General features: G+C 41.7%; 1 protein-coding gene across 1 annotated transcript in view; it reads right to left on the bottom strand.

The window, feature by feature from the left end:
- LOC146811718 (serine protease 53-like) overlaps nucleotides 1-21,560 on the bottom strand; it is a 138,860-nt gene that overhangs the window by 41,617 nt on the left and 75,683 nt on the right. Inside the window, exons 8-9 of the mRNA XM_085618717.1 lie at nucleotides 21,052-21,308; nucleotides 1,736-1,893 (exon numbers count right to left, since the gene is read on the bottom strand). Of these exons, the coding sequence (XP_085474843.1) occupies nucleotides 1,736-1,893; nucleotides 21,052-21,308 (415 nt within the window). The remainder of the gene's footprint in view (nucleotides 1-1,735; nucleotides 1,894-21,051; nucleotides 21,309-21,560) is intronic.

Raw genomic sequence — 21,560 nt, 5'->3', positions numbered from 1 at the left:
GGGAACCCAAAGCAGCTCTGGCAAACATTGAGGCCACAGATCTAGGATAAGACGATGGTCTGCGTCCTTCTTTGGAACCGGAGAGTAGCGGGAATAACAACCACGACCTACTTCTGATGCCGTCACCCTCTCTATGGACCTTCCCCTTGACCGGCATTGAGACCTTTGCAACGTCACACATCAAGTAGCAAGTAATTGAATGACCACTACCTCAAGGCCTTGCGGTGCATGGCCCGACAATCAACGCAGGTCTTGGCGTCATGGTTGAGCTCAAGGCACCAGAGACAGACAAGGTGTGGGTCGTCACCTACATCTGCCAATGACAGGCGCCACAGGGCTTGAAACCAGCCTTCCTTGTGGACATCCCTGCCATACCAGGAGACAAAGTCTCAAAAATCTTTGATAAAAGGGTTGGGAAAAGGTCAGTCAAATAGTGACTTGGGGTAGCTCTACTCCGGATCTGCGCTGACTGGTTCGGAAAGAAAAGAACTGATGCCAGCGAACTAGAGTGGAGCATACATAGATACCACGCACGTCACTTTCGGCACAGACAATGCCGATGACACCACTTGGAGTTTAGAGGTTGGGGTGCCTCAATTTACTTGGGTGTTTGTCATGTTCTTGCATGCAGATGTTGCTATCCAGTCTGCAATTCAGAGGCGGCTCCTCGTGGGAGTGGTGCGGGCGGTGGGGCGGGGAGAGGCAAGGTGGGGGATAGTAAACTTCGGCATTATGCCGAACGGAGTTCAGTTAATAAATAAATAAATAAAACAAATTTCATTGCGCGTGCTGCATTGCAGCGTGTGCAATGAAATCCATTTTATTTATTTATTTAATATAGTGCTCCTACGTAACGTCGCAAGTCGTAGCACGCCTCAATCCACAGCGGATTGAGATGGCCCCCATGATGAAGGATGCCACCATGGGGAAATCCTGGTGAGTGAGGGGACTCAAGAAAGGAAATCTTTCCTTTCCTGCTGATTTTCCGACTCAGATTGAGCGAAAATCCTTTCCCTTTTTCTGCTAGGTTCCTTATCCAACATTTCGGATTTTATAGGTCTACTATTGCAATAGGAGGGTGGACCTAGCATATCCCTCTACCTCCCCCCCGTTTTTTGATTTTACCTTTTCTGACTCTGCCATTCCATTTGTAATATCTACAAGAGCGATGAAACTATTTGCCACCAAACAATACAAAGTCTCTGAACCGTACAGAATGGCAATAAAATCCCAAACCTGGCATTTTAAAGAAATCCATAGCAGACTGTTAAAATGCTCTGGCCCTGTGGTCAAAACAGGGCCAAAGTATTTTGCGGAAGGTTAGAGTCTGCTGTAGACTTTACGTTATGGCTTTGGCCAGCGCAAGTCAGTCAGTAGCAGAAGTAGGTTCGCTAATCAGGGCTGGTGGCTCACAGCCCCACTAGCTGTACTGGCCAAGCCATCTCCTGATGTAGGCTCTTCTCACCAAGTAACTCTCCACACAGCTCATCACACAGTGCAAGCCAGAGGTGTAGCTTTACCAATGCTTGTTTCCTAACCATCTTGCTAATACCCCAAATGTATAAGAATCTTGTTCTCTGCCCTTAGAGGATTACTTGTGAGTTTGTATAATAACCACAAAAGCATTGATATCCTAGTATAGCCTCTATAACCAAACATCAGATGGCCAAAGGAGCGCGTACAATGTGCGCGGTTCTATGAAATGGAAATATCTTTCAAGGAAGCTCACACTCACCTGGCAGGTGCTGTGCTGGCCTTGCTTTGGTGCTGCACAGATCATCCCAGGCTGTAGAGAGACACTCGCGTTGGTGGAACCAGGCTGGCTGTAGATGCAGTTACATTTATTCGTTCCAATCAGGGTAAGCTCTGCTTCCTGAAACTCTGGAGAGGGCTCTGTAGGTGAATGTATAGGGTTCTGTTCAGTTTAAACATACTGTATGGACTTGTTTAACATGGATGACAGCATAGGAAACCCATATTCAAAGTAGTATTAAAAATGGAACCAAAGAAGTGCAGGTATTCACGATCTAAAAGAACCTTGACTACAGTGATGTCCCTGTCCTCTCTATTTAGAAGTATTGCCTCTGTGCTGAGAAGTACTGTTCCTCTCTATATCAAAATAAAAAAGTGCTGGCACTCAGTGCCTGACAGTGCCTGCCCATTTAAAGCACTGATTCAAAGAAGAGGAAACATAAAGTTGGAAACAGAGAGGGCAGACAGTGAGGTGGCATTGCCATCAATGTTACATCACTGAAGTCATAGGGATTGTGAAAAATCCAACTGTCACACACAGAACAAGTTTAGCAAATGTACTCAGCAGACAGTGGCACGGTTGTAGTATGTATCTGGAGGTGTATTTTGGAGCACAGTGTCCCAAATATATTACAAAATTATGCTGTGGTAGCGCACTGCCATTTACAGACAGCACATTTTCCATTTAAAAGGCCACTAAATTCACACAGGCATACAGTTTTACTGAAAAAACTATAAAGTGTGCAAACAATAACATGTGGACTTTCCTAACTGATGATATATTCTGAAATATTTGTACAGTTCATGTACGGGTATTTACATGTTGTTGTGTGTCAGAAATAAATGACATGCTCCAGCCTTTCCTTTCACACTCCCTGTCCCCCAGCAAGATTTTCACATAGTTTCCTGTCCGTTCACATTGCAGTCAAAGAAAGAAAAGTAAATACCAATCTCTGTGGTAAATGAATAAGCAGTAATTTGTCAGAAGACATAGCCTTACATTTGACCTGTCTTTGAAGCGCAGCTAATGTGACAAGATACAAAAAACAATTTAAATGCATCCTTATTGCTCGTTCACCTTCAGAACTTCAGCATCGTTTTTTGGGTGTGTTGAAGACCTCCCGCACCCAAAGTTTCAGTGTCTATGAATGAAAGGAGTTCGGTGCAGGTGAAGGAGGGGAGGGAAATGTGATGGGGAAGTGAGTGAGAAGAGAGGGTGACTGAAGGGTTGCATGATGGTAGCTTAAGTCAAGTCAAGTCAAAGATACTTTATTCGACAAATCAATGCCATAAAAGTAAACATGTAGGAGGAAAGGTTTCATCATGAAAAAAAAAGAAATTGCTTTAAAAATAGTAATTTAACCTTTAGTAGAAAAGATTGTGTGGGAAAACAATGTACAATTCCAACTATATAGGATGAAAGCACATTTAATAGAACAGACCGTAAAAATGGGGTTCCTGTGCTGCACTCTTAGCAGATTTCGGGTCCGTAACTCCATATTTTATAACACAGGAACTAAAGTCACGGGGGCATATTATCAAGGACGGCGTTAAAATTATCGCCGGTTTAGCGGCAGAAAACTGACACTAAAGCGGCGATAATGGGCTTGATAATAGGCCCTGGAGAATTCCAATAGAAGCCCATGTTCACACCAGAACATGGACTTCTATTGGAATTCTCAAGGGCATATTATCAAGCCCATTATCGCCGCTTTTTTCTGCCGCTAAACCGGCGATAATTTTCAACGCCGTCCTTGATAATATGCCCCACAGTTTTTTTTTGCAGTTGAGGCGACTTTTTAACAGAGTTAGGATATTGGAGAGTCGCTCACTGAATCACCACATCCTGACTAAGCTCAGTTATTGTTCTTGCATTTATCTGAAAATGGAACCATCTAAAAAAAAAAGAGGTTCAAGGGTGTTGAATGAAGAGCTTCTCTGAAATGTGTGTCATTTTAAGTAAACTTTACAAATGACTAACCTCCCTAATCGTGCATTGTCCTGGATGCTCCATAAGGTCCATTTTTAGTGGGGCTTTAGCCGCTGCTTACGGACCTCCCCACAAAACTTCTGGGACAGTTCAGTGCTTCAGAGATTAACATTCTGGTTTTCAGAGCCCTCTGCCATCACATCAACACAGTGCCACTCCTAAAACGCATAGGTAGACAGGGTATGCAAATGATGCTATGGGTCCAGGTGCAATGCATTTTTGAGATAGCCTCAATTTCTTGTCCTCCTGTCCTGAAGAAGTTGCCATAGTTACAAATGACAATGAAACATGTTGCGTTTTCCTTTTAAATGATCTCAACTTGAGTTAATGAATTGACCATGTATAGAGAATGAAAAGTTCAAATCTTCCATTCTCTTGATGCATTTTTAGACTAACTATGTACGGGTTACAGTCGTAAATGTAAGGATAAATGCAAGTCAAGCAACTAGATTGTGTCCCTAATTAGATATAGTTTCATGGTCACTAATCAGTATGCGGCAATTCTTTTATCACTAAGGCTGAAGGCGTGTAAATGGTCCAGAATAGGCCAGGACCCTCTATCCTTTAGGCCTTTTATCAATGGGGAGCAGACAAGGATGATGAAAAGCCCAGGGACACAGCAGAATTATTCCCTTTTTGTAGTTCCCATGATGTCTCTCCTCCATACAGTGTGCCCAACTCTACCAACGTCTTTCATCCAATGTTGTTGGTGATGGTTAATTTAAATTAAGCGCATTCCACAGGATCGAACATTATCAGCGATAGATCCTTTTTCAGAAGATCATTCACTTCCTTAGAGTTTGCTCATTCTAAGTAGCAGCTTCCTGGCGTGGCTGTTATCATGCTTACATCAGTGTGTGTGAAGGGTCCGCCAATCAGTTTCCATCCATCATGACTCCAGTTTTTGATAATTATGAATAAAAGGTCACCTAAGCACACAGGCGTAGATGACAAGTTACAGGTATGTTAATGTCTGTATGCTTCTTTGAGACCGAGGTCTCTGGCAACAAGGAGCGGGCCGCCTTCCACCCATGCCCTGACACCGTGTACTGGGTAAGCACTCACAGCACATACCACCTCCAAAGCGAGGAACCATTGCAGCCTGCAGGGGGATCACCTCTACTGCGAATGTCTGCGCAGACCTGGCCCGGCTCATCACCTGTGGCGGGGCATAAGTAGCACCTAGTGGAGGTCAAGTTCAATGGCAAGCAGCCAATCAACACGACCAGTAACCAATGACAGGTAAGCATGATTGCCGCTACTCTCCAAGCAATAAAAACACCAATCGGGTAGGAGCAACAACAGACGTACAACAGGCGAAAAGTGTGCACAAAAAATGTGCACTTCGGGATGAGGCCTGGGCAAGATACCCAGCTGTAACGGAGAAATAAAAGAAGTAGACAATAAGAAGTAACTATGCTAGTACTCATACCCCAGGGGAGACCGCACTACCACACTTACGTTCTATCAAGGCCCGACTTAGCATAGAGAAAATAAGAAACACCCCTGACACCTAAAACTAACTACCTTAGAGCAATGGAAGATGACCATTAAAACACCACACATGCTCCTACAGGGAGAGATCTTACATCCTCTGCCCACTGACCAGAGCCTCCAATTGCTGAGGTAGGAGCAAGGACATTTCACCTGGTTCATCAAGTGGGTTGTGCCACCAACTCCCTCCTGCCTTTTAGGAAGCAGAGTGATCTAACTACAGCCAGGCTCAGTTGGCGCCTATGAGTTGCACAGCTGAACAAATATTCAAAGCCACCAAGGAAACAGACGGAGGAGTCAAATCAACTCTCCTTCTTACAGCAGAGATGATATTTTCAAATTGTCTCACAACTTTCCGAACACGGGGACAAACATGAGTATGAAAAGGCCATCACAAATCTGAATGCAGATTTCGACCTCCAGACGAACCCAGAATTAGAATGGTTTACAATTTTTATTCGATTTATTATTTTATTTTCAAAATATTTAACGTGCGTGAGTAATCAACCCTACCATAGTAGCTGTGCACTGAACCCAAATACCAGAAACTATAACTAAAGCCTGGAGCAAAATGGTTGTCAACAAGCATGAGATGTGGTCCTTGGCTCTGTGACCAAACACCAACCTCGCCGCATAATTATGGACTGTCTGAAGTTTTTGAATTAAGTAATCCAATAGCAGTATCCAGGCTGCGTTACACTAGTCAATCCTAGCTGAAATAACAGCATTTAGAATTGTCACATTCTGCAGAAAAGAGAACAGATTTTCTTTACGGCATACAGTTAGAAGAAGCACAAATTTACCACATCATTGACCTGGTCGGTTGAGAGTAGAAGCCATTCCAACCCCTAGATTTTTCACACACAAGAGCAGATTGGGTTTCAGTCCCATAGACACCGACCAAAAATGAAGAATCCAAAATGGGGCGGGTTTCAAGAGTCTCATGATCTTCATTGTGCCCCCATTCAACTGGCGGTGACTGTGAAACATCCATTTCTCCACTTTGGAAATACAAGAAGTTAGTTTAGAGGCAGTATCAGGTGGGTCATTAGTGAGCTTTAAAATGGCCTGATGTCATCAGTGTACAAGAAACAACTGAACCCTTGGGATTGAATCACTCCTGCCAGCAAGGCCACGTAAGGTTGAATAACAACAGAGAGAACATTGAACCTGAGAGATCCCACAGTTTAAAGTTCATATACATGAAGAATGACTGTCCACCTTTTTCTGGTATGGTCTATTGGATAACATACTGCTACACCAGTCCCATGATGTCCTTCAGTGGCGGCTCCGCCGCTAAAGCGGATGAGTGTTACCCCACTGCTTTTAAGCAGTGTAACTAAAGGAAAAATAAAATGTATAATAACTCAATGTTATTATCATTTCATTTGTTCCTCTTGCTTTGTGGCTGGGAAGGGTCTGCTCTGCTCTCAGAGCAGGGCACTTCAAGTGCACATGAATGTTTGGCCGGCCCTCTTGGGCCGGCCAAACAGTTATGCGCACTTTGCATGTTTTTCAAGCAGGCTGCATTACAGCCTGAGTGGAGAACATGCCCAGGCCCCTAGTCCCCTTCTGAGCGCCATACCACGGCTCTCAGACCTATCACAACGCTGCATTGCAGCGTTGTGGTTGGTCAGGGGTGCCTGGGTGCTTCTTGCTTCGGCCCAAGTCTGACGCGGCGATAAGGTACGCTTTTTTATTTAACTTTTTTTACGTCACCTCGCCCTGCTAGCCCAGATCAGTGCTGGTCGCCACTGATGTGCTGCCACTGTTACACAGATCTCTCAGATTATTAAGAAGAATTCAATGGTTCATGGAATTGAAGGCATCTGAAAGTGCCACCAGAATTAAAGATGAAGTAAGCATGCTAGTAAGGAGGGTTCATTCACATCTTCTACATATGACTGAGAGAACTGGCAAGTATTTGTTCATAAGATGATCAGAACAAAGACATTCTTGCACAGATCATCCAGAGATGCAGTGAAATTATTATAAGATGACTAATTTCAAGAAAATGGGGCGCCGAAACAGTCAACCTAGCAAGGACCCACAAGCTGTCAAACACTATGGCAGAACAGACAGAATTTGCCCTAGAGAAGATAACAATTAAAGAAGAACCTGAAGAACCCTGCCCAATAAAGATGGAAACTGAGAGGCAGTCAGAAAATAGTGCCCCTCGCAAGGCACGGGCAAGCTCCAGAGAGACAGGAGTCAAGAGTGAGAGTGTATATTGCAGGATAAATCCACACTCAGCAAGTGAGGGCCCCCGCTTGGTAAAAGGCCTGCTGAAGTTGTGGTTGACTAAACCACTCCACCAGAGTTTGCAAAGATGGGAGTGTTCTAAGTTTGCACAAGACCCCAGCACACCCCTGGCTGCAACTTGCGCATGGTCAAGGCCAAAAGTGATGATGAAAAGGCTCATCGAAGCAGCCAATGCCCAACGAAGGTCCAGGAGGAAGATGATGACGCCTTACTGATCTCCTTTGCCAGCTAAATCGCAAGCTGAAAGAAAAGCCAACCAACTTGCAAGTAAAAATTAAAAGGCTCTATGCTGCACGAGGGTGTCCTCACAAACACAATAGGGTATGGGGAAGTGGTGTTCCTTTCATGGACTGTCAATGTAAAATATTTGATTGTTGCCAAAACCACAATAAGTATTGGTATGATTCCAAATGCACAGCTTTCGTTGATTGTGATGATGGATGCACTTGCTGTATGAATACAATAAAGCTGGCTATAAAAAAAAATACAAACAATAAAAGGGCTAGCCATTGTTGCACTCATTGGCATCTGGGAGTCCGTAACTGAAATGAGCAAAGATCAGTACAATTAACTGCAACCATGCCCGAAGCTGACATCTCCAATCACTCACGTTTTTGCCTACCCCTGTCCTGGCAGGCACATTCTGTACAAACATCAGCCAGGGGAAAAACACATGCCACACCAAGTGCTTCATGACCATCTCTGAAGAAGGCATGCTAGTGACCAGCTCAACCGCAGAGGACCTAGACTTAATATGCTTCACAAAGACCATTCACTCCCAAGAGGCTGACAAGATAGTAAAAGACTGGCAACTTATTGCCTGAAAGCCCTGTCCGTGAAACTACACATAGACCCAACAGTAAAGTCAACTGCACGTTGCTGTAAAACAGTACTTTTCGATTTAAGGCCAGCAGTTGAGGCCAAACTCACGAAACTGGAAGAACTGGGAGTCATCAAGAAAGTATCTGACCCTTTGCCACGCGTATCACCGATACTAGCCGCCCTAGTAAGCTGAAGCGAACAAGCACCATTTGGCTGTGTTGACTTGAGACTACCAAAGTAATAAAGAGTAAAATATACCTCCCACTCACCATTGATGACCTGATGAGTGGCCTGAATGGGCCGAAGTTCCCTCGCAGCTGAGGGATTCAAAAATGCCATTAAAGAGACACTTACTGGCCTAGAATGAATTAGGATTGTTAGTGATAACATTGTATTGTATGCCTTCAGTGTACCAGAACTCCACAAACAAGGAACAACAAGTATTTCAACATATCAAGGACTCGATTCTTCATGACACAACCATGGGCTATTTTGACAATCTGTAAGAGGCAGAATTTATCGTTCATGACAGCTCAGCGGAACTGGGTGCCATCCTGATGCGGGACCAGTGTAGGGGTGAATGGCAGCCCATTACATTTGCCAGCCAAGCTCGATACAGCATGGAGCAATGATATTCACGAATTGAGATAGGGGCGCTAGACCCATGTTCACTTGTATTTACATGTACGACATTTTAGGGCCATCACAGACCAAGCGCCCGTCTTCCAAGTTTGCGGTTACTGCACCACACTCCCCCCCCCCCCCCCCCCCCGTGGATAGAAAAATGGATGCTCCAATTACAAAAGTATCAGTAACGCGGTCATCTCAGTCAGGGTGTAATAATCAGGCAGACTACTTATCCTCTCACCCCTGCCAACACACTTCCAACCAGGCACGCCACGCCCATTAGACTGAAAGGGCTTTAGCCCCTTCCCCCCATCGTCTCCAGTAGCCCGGGCTGTGGAGTGCGCAGGCAGTTCATGGGCTGGGGCAGGGCAGGGGCTGAAGACTCAGACTCGGCCTCATCCAAAGTACTTCACAGGTCTTCAAAAGACCATTAACAGCTCACGGGTCTTTGTGTATTTTAATTTATACCGCCCCCCCCCCCCTTGCTGTCCCAACTCTTGTTATAGACTGTTGCTGCCAAAGTGGGAGAAACGAGGAAAGGATTTCATTTAAAAAAACAATATGGGCAAGCAGAACATTAATATAAGGTGCCCAGCCATTGGCCTGGTTTGCCTCTAAGCTCCAAAAAAGGAACTGAGCCCTCTACGTGGTATATAATTCATCACTTAAAAATGTGCCAAAGACTCATATTTCAAAAAGTATATTTATTAAGCTTGGAAGTGTTTCACTTAAGTACATTAAAATGAGTTTCTGTATTGACTGACATTTATCAGAATTTACAGTTTCCAAACGTAAACTTTCAAACATTCATGCCTGCGATGAGGATGCTGTTAGAAGGGCCACTGAAATTTGCGATTCAAGCGTTTTTCAAATAATATTGGATTTGATGCATTTGCAACCTAATCTTTCGTCTGCTGCATAATATGTAGATTTCGACAAAAAACAGTTTCTAGCCCAAACAGACCACAATTTACTAAAAACAGTGATATCTGTTCCTTACCTCTGGAAGGCCCTTCACAAAGGTTGAATGGTTATATTTCAGTTTCTTAATGCTGTATTTAGATGTTACATTAGTTTTAATCAGGCAAAATCTTTCAGAGACAGTGTTATCTTGTATAACAAGCATTTACAATGCAATAGGTCTCGCATTTGCACTATTTTAAGCTATTAGCATTGTAAATGACAATACGTTTGATTTATGTTTCAAAAACGAAAACATAAATAAAAGGCAATGTCATTTACAACGCCAATAGCTCAAACTTGCGTAAATGCGAGACCTGTTGCATTGCAAATGCTTGTTTGCCTGTGCTACACTGAACTGATGTGGACCATGCTGCAAATTAATTAAATAAAGCAGTGCGGTCACTAAAGTGAAAGCGGACCGCGCTGGAATAAGGAAAGACCATTAAAGAAATTAGTGCTCACCCACTAAATAACGGAGACCGTGTAACGAGCCAAGTAAAAGGTCCAGTTGTTTTAGGCTCAACCTAAAAAGTACAAAATAATGAAGTCATACTATAAAAAGTGCCGCCTTATACCACATGATTGGCCTTTTTAGTCACCAATACCGCATATTTCCAGTGGCCCTGCTCATACCCTGTCATTGCAACAGTGTGAGAAGAGCCATGCTTGTGCATTCATGCAGGTGCACCGTTGTGGATAGATGGGCACTGTGCAATTTAAAGCACAGTGAATATGAGACAACAAAGTGGCCAGCGGAGAAAGGATGCAGTCCTTAGAGGAGCAGTCTTGAACCATCCACGGAGGAGTTTCAGAGGCGCTACATGTAGGCATGTGCATTAAATAAGATCCATGGAATAGGCCTGGGTGTGCCACGCAGGTGTGGCAGGGAGTCATTCGAAGGAATGGGCATCATAAAACCAGCCAATGTTTGCCCAGGTGGTCACCGTGAGCAAAAGTATCAAGGATAATGCAATGGTGCCCATCTGCAGCCTTCACTGTGATACTCTGCTGGACAAATGCTTCAAGCCAGGGGGCGTGGCTTAGGCGCCGCCGGAGATGGCCGCTCTCCCGTAAGCTCTGTGATGGAACGGGAGCTTTTTCATCAATTTTTCATCGGTTTACATGGCGACGAACGTTTCGGATAGATGCTGCCAATTATATGATTATGCCGGCTACATTTTTACCTGCCTGGTGAGACTCCCGCGGTAAGCGGCACTCTATTTTTGACTTTTATGGGCTGAAGCGAGTGCTCTGTGACTCGCGTCCGCCATTTTGTTTTTCTCCCGGAAGCGGCGTTTCTCCTCACAAATTGAAGCAACGTGGCTCTGCAGCATGGAAAACCTGTTTTATTGACATGTTTTCACATCTTTTTCGGCTGGCTTTTTTCTGATGCATTTATGGTGCTCCTCCTGAAGAGTAGTTGAAGTATATTTTTTCTCCTTTGATACCTGAGTCTCCTTGGTCATTTTTTGTATGGATATTGTTCATATTGCAATTTTTTCTCCTCAAATTTATCATTTCTGCTTCCTTGTGAATTTCATGTATGGGGAGAATGAAAACTGCGCAGCAATGTCTTCCACTCTGGTGGTAGACTATAAGCCTTTCACTGTTTTTCAGGATAATATGGCTGATTCAGACCAAATCTCACTGAACCCACCTGCATCTAGTGTTTCACTGCCGGCGTCTAAAGTTTTATCAAAAATACCTGTCACTTCAACGCAATCGCCTGTGAAGAGGGTCAAACAAGATCCTCCCTCACCAACAGTATCTCCTCCTCCGATCTCAATGGAGTTACTTCTAGAAAAAATTCGAGCTCTCAAGCCTTATATGGAGGAGACTAATATACGTCTACAGCAACTAGACGATAAATGGTCTCATATGGAAGGTAGAGTGGTTCAATTAGAGAGTAAAGTGGAATAATTTCAGTCTACTGTGGTTCAAGTTCCCTCAATGCAGTTGCAGATTTCAAGTCTTCAGAAGCAGGTTGAAAACCTTGTAAATCGGAACACGCGCAATAACCTTCGCATTTAAGGTTTGATAGAGGGTCTGGAAGGTACGAATCCGCTCTCCTTTTTCCAATCTTTTCTTCCAAAACTGTTAGACATCCCGAACTCTCCACTTTTGAATATCCAACGTGCTCATCGTTTGGGACATATTTATCACTCGACAAGTTCATGCACTAAACCGCGAGGAGTGATACTGTACTTTTTGAAATATACAGATCTGCTGAAAATGTTACATGCTGCTAAAGCCAAAGGAAGAATCTCATGGCATCGTTCCAATCTTTTCCTCTTGCAAGATTATGCCAAGGCCACAGCGGATAGAAGGAAACTATTTTTGGACATGAGACCGACACTACCAGATATCAATGCCAGATTTGGTCTTATCCATCACTATCTCTTTAAGGTCACATATAAAAATAAAACTACAACGTATGAAGAGCCCCGCTTACTTCAACAATTTTGGGAAAATTGCAGACAGGAAGACATGGAAGTTTCAAGATCCGTTGTTTAATGTTGTCATGTCTTTTCAATTTACTAAATTGTTATGACTGTTGGTTTGTATAATGTATTGGTTAATTTATATTTGGCTTATTTTATTTCCTTTTCATTAGGTTCAACTCCCTCATATTCATCCATGTGATTACCCGTTCGTCTGGTGGTATTTTGTCCTCCTCCCGTTCCCGTCAATGGAGTTCCAGTGTGATGTGCCGTCCCTCCTTGTGGCTCCATCACCCTCGACCTTTTTGTGTGTTTTTGGTATGTCATTTTTTGTATCCCATACATGGTGTTGGTTCCTTTTTGTTTCTATAGTCCTCTTTTTTGTGTGTTTTTCTTCTCTTTTTTCTTCACTTTCTCTCGTCCTACAATGGTCCTTATCATCTTACCTTTTATTGTTTTTCTATCTTTTTCTTGATCCGAGGCCTTTTAAATCTAGTTGTTCGTATCGTTCTTTTTCTCATCTTTTTTCTATGTTTAACTTTTTATCTCTTTTCTTTTTCCTATTTGCATGTTTCCTCATCTTACTGTCATTGTTTCAAAGTTATCTCTTATTCTACTTCTTCTATTGTTCTGATAATGCACAGTTATTGCTTTTCTTGTATATGGTAATGTTCTTAAGTTCATGTTATATGATAAATGACTTTAAGAATCATCTCATGGAATGTTAAAGGTTTAGGTTCTCCGATAAAATGTCAAAGGGTTTTGTCTCATCTCTCCTCTTTAAAAGGAGATATTGTTCTGTTGCAAGAAATACATATTGTTGATAAGGAAATTTCTAAATTAAAACGCCAGTGGGTCGGTCAGTTCTTTGCCTCCCCAGGGTTAGGAAAACGTAATGGGGTGGCTATTTTATGTCACAAATGTCTTAATGTACAAATGCTTACCCAAGATGTGGACTGTGATGGCAGATGGGTTTCTGTTTCTTTACTTGTTGATACAATTCCTGTAACTATTGTTAATTTGTATGCTCCTACCGCACCTGATAAGTCTTTTTGGCCAGGAGTATTATCTAAGTTGATGACCTACTCTGATGACTATTTAATTGTGGGTGAGGATTGCAATATGGTTTTTGACACTATCCTAGATAGACAATCTAAAACTAAATTCATACCCTCTCATATGCATTCTCAATTTACATCAACCTTTTCCCAAAGATCTCTTGTTGATGCATGGAGATTATGTTATCCCACCCTCCAAGAACATACTTTCCCCCCCCCACTTCTCCCAATCTAGGTTAGATCATATTTTTATTTCCAATAATCTTGCTCAGAGACTTATTAATTCTGATATAGGTTCTATATTGATCTCGGACCATGCTCCTGTAACTTTAGATTTAGAACTCCTTCCTCCTTTTCATGGACCTCAACGATGGAGGTTTAATAACACTCTTCTATCAGACCCACATTTTACTCGCTCATTTGAACAGTTTGCTCATACATTTTTCAAGGAAAATGAAACCCTGGGATTACACCTCAAATTGTTTGGGACACTTTTAAAGCGACCTCTAGTGACTATATTATTAAATTTGTCTCTCAAAAGCGGAAATCAGCTGCTAATAAATTAAAAATCTTTACTTCACAGATTAAGAAACTAGAATATTCCTATTATAATTCCCATTCTTCAAACATCTTGAATGATCTGCTAAAGGCCAAATTTGAATTTAATCGGATCTCTACTGATAATGCTAACTCTTTTCTCCTCAAAGCAAGCTCAAAATACTATGGTGGTTAGAATAAATCAGGCAAACTTCTTGCGAATTATCTTAAAATCAAAATAGAAACGTACTGTTATCGATTCCATTCTATCTCCTTCTAATCAAACTTTTCATAAAAGTGAAGATATTCTTTCAGAATTTACAAAATTCTACCAAACTCTTTATTCACCAGAAGTCCAATCAGACGCACATGATGCCTCTATTTATTTATCCTCCATACCATCACCTTCACACTCTGACTTAGATTTTTTTTATTAGAACAAGATATTCGGATCCAAGATATTTCTACTGCCATCCGCTCCATTAAACAAGGTAAAGCTCCTGGTCCCAATGGTTTCTCTGTCAAATTCTACTCATTCTTCTCTTCTTTCCTTGTACCTAAATTACATCAACTCTTTCTTTACTTTACTTCAACTAAATCATCCTGTGGTTCCTTTCAAGAGGAGCTAATTTGCCTTCTTCCAAAAGAAGGAAAAGATCCTAAATTATGTCAGAACTACCGTCCAATCTCCCTGATTAATTTAGATTATAAGATTTTAGCAAAAACTTTAGCTCTACGTTTGGAGAATTTTTTACCACATTTAATTGGCAGAAAACAGTGTGGGTTAATTAAAGGTAGGCTTCTTTCGGACAATATTCGTCTATTTTTTAATGTTATTAGTAAGTCCAAATCATATAAATCCTCCCTTGCAGCGATTGCCTTGGGTGCAGAAAAGGCATTCGATAGGGTTAATTGGTCCTTTATTTTTGCTACTCTTTCTTGGTTCGGGTTTGGTCCCAACTTCATCCAATATGTGTCTTTACTTTATTCCTCTACCAAATCTTCTATTTTTGCTAATGGTCTCATATCTCCCTTCTTTCCTTTATGTAGAGGTGTATGTCAGGGATGCCCTTTGTCCCCCCTATTATTTATTCTTGCCTTGGAATCTTTTTTAACAAAAATATGTTCCAATCCCTAAATTACTGGTTTTTCTTACGGGAACTCTCAACTTAAAGTCTCAGCTTATGCTGATGATATTTTGCTTTTTATGTCGCATCCTCAATCATCTTTACCTGCCTTTTTATTAGAAGTAGATAGCTTTGTAAAGGTTTCAGAGTACAAGTTGAACACAGATAAATGCGAAATTCTTCCATTAAATAAGTTATGTTTCCACGCTGACTTCATGGCATCTTCGTTTCATTGGAATCCAAATTACATTAAATATCTTGGCTTATTGTTTTCTGATTCTGTTAAACATTCTATCACTCTGAACTTGAATTCCCCATCTACAACCCTACATGACCTTACTTCTCGATGGAATCCCCTATTTTTATCCTGGTGGGGTCGTCTTGATTCCATCAAGATGATGCTTGGTCCTGTCATATTATTTTATATCTCTAACATGCCTGTTAATATTCCCAAACATTATTTTAAAAACATTTACTCAATTTCATCTAAATTTTTATGGAATGGTAAAAAATCTAGGATGTCCCTATGTAAACTTAAAAAACCAAAGCTTCTGGGAGGTGTTAATTTTCCGGACTTCATCAAATATCATCAGGCATTTTATCTTAAACAGTCGGCCTTTTTATTAAAAGATAAAGAAGATATTCCTATACCCTTATGGGCTGATCTGGAGAAATCTTATTTCAGCCCCTTCTCTTTGCTAGAATGTTTATCTTTTTCTTCTAAACCATCTTTCTTATCTCCTCCAATTTTCAAGAACACATGCAGGATTCTTTCTCCCATTTTTATGTCATTCAAGTCATCTAGAGAGACATTTTTAGCCTCCTCTGTTTGGTACAATGTTCTGATTAAAGTAAAAAATAAAGTTATTTTTTGGAAAGACTGGCATTTTAAAGGTTTAAAACACGTATCTCAATTATACCAGGATGGCTCTAGTCTCTCCTTTTCAGATGGTCAATCACTCTTTTCATTTCCAACCTCATATGAGAATAATTATAACTTACATATTCTAGCAATACAAAAGTCTTATCACAACCTCTCTCCCAAAAAAATATCTACTTTTTTTTCTTCTCCTCTTCCCAATTTATTAGACACTTTACCCTCGGCGTCTCAAATTTATAAGCACATAACTCCAGTACCAGTACCAGATAAAACCTATGTTGAAATTTGCTGGGAAATTGATCTTCAATCTACCTTTCCCACTTCCCTGTTGAATAAGATTTGGTCTAAAATAAGAAAGTCTTCTAGAGCGGCTAACACAACTCAAACATTATTTTTTATATATAATAGATTATTTATTACACCTGTCAGGCTCCATAAATTAAACCCGACACTCTCTCCCAAATGCTGGTCTTGTGCTCACCCTTTTGCAGACCTTAAACATATGTTATTTGAATGTTCCCTTGTTTATGACTTTTGGTTAAAAGTTTGGAAACAAATTAATTCAATTTCTAACTCTCACTCCCCTTTTCATTTTATTTGTCTTTTTCTGGGTAGTGCTTCAGAGTATTGGTCATCTCAATCTGATAATTTTTACATAATTGATTTACTTCTAGCAGTAGCTTTCCAGCAGATTACTAAATCCTGGAAGGATTCTTCTCAAATATCCTTTCAAGCATGGTGGTATGGTGTATGTTATCACGATAGGCTTGATAGGGCTTACGTTCAACTTGTCTCGTTAGCCATTAAAAGAGATTTCCTATGGCTCCCAATCACCTCCTTTTTAGACAACTCTGTTCGTAGCACAAATTATCATAACCCACAGATTGAAGAAGTACCTAAGCCTCCTTGATATAATTTTTGTTAAAATATTTGCTCCTATCTCAGTATGCTATGTTCTATTTCATCTGAATTTCCTCATTGCCTATTCCATATTTATCTTATTAATGCTCATTTATGTTTCTTTGCTGGTGTTTATCATATGTTTCTATTTTCAAGTTTTATGAATCTATATTTTTTCAATGATTTTCTGTTGATCTTTTAATCTGTTATCATTGCAAATTATTTTAATAAACTTTCACTTTAAACTTAAAAAATGCTTCAAGTCACTATTAGCCCTCAAACAATGCACAAACAAAAAGAACTTACAAGAAAAACAAGAGGATAGTTCCCAGAACCCCTTGGTTACTGCATTCTGAACATTTTAACTCACTGTGTAATTAATGCACAACAAAAAGCAACAGTGAGCAGGCCAGACTGTAAACTCCCCTGGAGGGAGGCTACCTGTGGAGGGGGGTGAATGCAGCGCCCTTTCCTTTGTTTCAAGAAATCTGACCCTGCCCTCCCTGCCTGAATGAATTACTGCTGAGCAGGGCTAAGGTCGTGAGCAGAGGCCAAATGAAGAGTCTGTCATGACATCACTGTGAGCGGCTACGGTTAGTGAGATATCACAGGATAGCCTGACATAACCATGCAGACTTATTTGGTGCAAATGTCAGTCTATCAGAACATGGGTCTCCACTGCTGTTCACAGATATTATAGACTATCGGGACAGCACCAAAGATAGATGTGGTTAGCTTGGAAATGTCACGGGCTAATGTGGCAGCCGTGGGAAGACTTTACTAGAATGAGTTGTCATTGGCTTTCATGATGCTCCAGGTGACGGCTGCTGGACCGAGAAGTCACGATATATAGCGTAACATCATGGACAGCTACTGTTATCCACGTTACAATCTACCATGATGTATCCGTGGGCAACAACTGTTAGTCGCAGAAAAGCCATAGTTCTCTCGGTGCAGGATAAAAAAGCCTTCTATGTAAGAACTGTGAGATATAGAAACAAGCGGTCGAGATTGTCGCAGCACCTTCGAAAGTGAAAGCGTGCACAGCGCGCTGAAAGTAAACAAAGCACGTCGTCCTGGCTCAAGTAGGACAAACTCAATAAAGAATATTGTGCTTACGGTGTGTAAGAACCGAAGTAAAGGGGCCAGTAGCCATGGAAGGAATTGAATGACGACACAGCTTTACTAAAGAGGGACTAACAAGCCTATATACCAGAAGCCAGCATTTACGAAGAACAAAGACACAAGCCAATGAAAAATATGGGTGGGGCTTCTCTCCCATACTGAACTACCACAGATCTTCTCTAGAGCAGCGCTTGCGCGCTGACATTAGGCTCGACCTAAAAAGGACAAAATAATGAGGTAATACTATCACAAAATGTGCAGCATTCCGCCACATAATTTCTTTTTCTTGACACATAATTTAGTCAACACTGCTGCATACTTTGGTTTTACTCTGCCACATAATTCCAGTGGCCCTGGCTAGTAGTGAACCAAGAGGCAAGTCAGTTCTCATGTGAACCCGCTTAGATTTTATAAACATATGGAGCAACATTAAAGTCTACTAACACATATAAACGTGAAGGTTTTTAGAAGGCACAGCCTCAATTGAGTTTTTTTTAAGGTACTCTCAATAGGGACAATAGAAGACATGTAGGCACAGTGAAATAAGATAAAACTGATTTTTTCTAGCAGGTAAACTGTGTTTAAAACAGGTTTCCTGGTTTTACGGAGCACAATTTTAATCAATCAATCAGGATTTATATAGCGTTGCTAATCACTTTATATGGTATCCAGCCTTGTCGCCTCACTCCATTTTAAGGAATGACAGCAATACTCTTCCACTGTCTGTGAAAACAATCTCAACCTCATCTTGTGCATAGGAGCAAGCTAGGGGCTTCCAAAATGGGACCCACAGGCCTCCATTACTCTGGCTAATGCAAATACTGCATGTACTACACAAGCCACAAACACACACAATCCACTTGGATGTTAGTACTAGGATCTGGGTTACACATTGATGCAGAACTTTACACAAGTGGGGCCGGCTACACAGATAGAATGTCTGATCATGACTATGGATCCACAAAACACGGTATGCTGCCACCACCTCTGTACATGCTAAACCCATAACAGCGGTGGTAGTCCACTGTCAGCAAAACGAGAGCACCACTGGTGCACCCCTCCAGGTCACAGGACAGTTGTAGGGCCTCATTTGTGCCAGGAACAAGGGTAAGTCTATACACATGTTATATTAGTGTGAGCCAGAACCTAAATAAAAAACTGGGATGTAAGTGAGTCACAGTCAAGCACTCAGAACATGGCAACATGACTACATACCCTGCAGGGAACAGCATGTTCCGGCAACATTATATTTTTCCTAAATTAATACAGTTTATCTTACAGTCTTTTCATTACATATATACATTTACTTGACTCCTATAAATATGCTATTTTGTGGAAACTAAGCAAGTGAATATTTGTGTCTCAGTGTAAAACCAACCATTGATGTACATATGCATTATTTGTGATCATTGTCCATCTCTACACAGTGCACACATGCACACAAATAGCCCCTCCTCACCCGCTAAATGGTCAGTAGCTTGAATATTTTGTTTTCTATTCTTTGCAAGAATGATGAGTCGGTAGCAAAGAAAGCTTACTGGAGCCAGTAAAGTTAACGTGACTTGGTGGCTGCCTTGCTGTCTTGGACCTGCCCTATGTCCTGAGAGTAGCCATGATCTCGTAACGCGAGGCAGAAGATTTGAATAGAGGTAGCTTTTGAGGGTCCTTCAGACCTGATGAGAGGCCTCAAGGTCACAAACAGCTCTGCAATAACATTTCAGAGGAAAAAGTGTCCACTAGCCATAATACCTAAAGTGGTAGTCTCGTAAAACATCCTGACTCCTAAGCAGTACAGCTGAAGTCACTGGCCCTTGGTGGACACATCTGCATTACGTCTCACCCACCCACCAATTTCACTCTTCTTGCATTCCTTCCTCTTGCTCAACCACAATTCCAAAAGCTCGATACAGTTTACCAGATAACAAAACATGAAACCATCTACAGTAATTCGCCTTTAATCTCATAAAGACTGCATCAATCCTTCATCAATGTTGCAAATGCCTGTCGGCCAGCAGAACTGCCTGCAGACCCATGTCAATCACTAGCTCTGTAGCCAATCCAGTCAACAACTCATTGAATATAGGTATTTTCCCAAAGGAACTTTAAACACCTTACATAAAATCCTGCCTAAACCAAGCAGTCTTTGAGTCAAGAGATCCTTCTAACCCCTGGCCAATAAAAGACTGTTATTAGTCAAAAAGAAAGAACGATTTAAAGATATGCCTCAAAACATATACCTACATTCAAAGAAAATAACCTGTTTTCAGATTTCCAAAACAGATTCTAGTATGGCTGAGGCACAGAACCAGCAGTGAGTTCCACATGAGATGATTTTAAAAAACAGTGGATTAAAACTGGAGTACCGCCACACCTATTACTTGAACTCTCCCTTGCCTTTGATACTGTCCCTCCATCCCAGGGTTCAACAGAGACTTGACAACATGAGAATGCAGGCCACCTAGCTGAAGCAGATTATCTAGGGATAAATATGGACTCCGGTCTGTCATTCATAATAAGATTGTGTTTGGCTAATACGTTTAAACTGCAGTATGGCACTTCTTTCCCTCATATTGGCTATAAAGATATCTCTACGTACATTGCTTAAAATGCTTGTCCCACCCCACTGACTGAAGAACTAGCCCCCCCCCCTAAATTCGGGTCTAGTAGCGACCGTGCTTCCAAAAACCCAGACTCTGGCATTACAGCTGATGTGTATGCCAATCAAATATCACAAACATCATGCCCTAAGGCCCTGTCCCTAGAAGACATTGTGTAATAGATATAACAAGACAAGTACCTACAAAAAACAGAAGTACCATCCGAACCAAATTTTAGGGAAACGTTCTTCCCTGAAGTGCACAACAAAGATGGCACGTGCCAGCTGTACTGCGATCTCTTTGGTAGGTGTGAAACAAACTCTGCCTTTCAAATGGAGTGCCTTGTCATCCCTCAAACACATCCACACCAAGTAACACACCAGGCCCACAGTTCTCACTGGTGGTTTCACAATCTGGGCTCTTAGCCTAGGCTCTTCCCCTGGTGGTGAAGGTTTATGATTGGTGACTTTACGTACCATTTCCTGCTGCTTGGCGGCGACCAGTGATCCAGCACGTGGACCCAAAGCGGAAGCGATGTTCAGCCATCGGCACGCAGGCGGGCTGCAGGTATTCCCCAAAAACAACAGGCTGTGCAAGCTGTAACATTGCAATGTCATCTCCCTCTACTGCTGTGACAAATGCACCATTAATGCTGATCTTCTTCACCCTGACCACCTGCGGGGGGTGTCCTAGAAACACCGTCCAATCATCAGGGCTTTCGGAGACCTCTGACCTGTAGGAAGACGGAAGAAAGAAGAAAATGTATTCCATCCACAGCAGCAACATCAAAGAAGGAAGGGTATTGAGTGTCTCATTACAAGTATCCCTGTAATACTGACAGTGCTGGTAACAGTTTACAGGCCCCATTGGAATTACCAGTGCATTTCATCTGGCCATTTCAGCTGTTGAAATACCTGATGAAGCTTTAGGGGAAAATTGGTTACTTTGGGAATGATCATGTGTGGTATTCTTGATTCTCTAGTAA

The sequence above is a fragment of the Triturus cristatus genome, chromosome 7, assembly GCF_964204655.1.
Source record: "Triturus cristatus chromosome 7, aTriCri1.1, whole genome shotgun sequence".
In the NCBI taxonomy this organism is placed as follows: Eukaryota; Metazoa; Chordata; class Amphibia; order Caudata; family Salamandridae; genus Triturus; species Triturus cristatus.
Note: the sequence above shows the minus strand (reverse complement) of the source record. Positions and strands in the feature narration are given on the sequence as shown.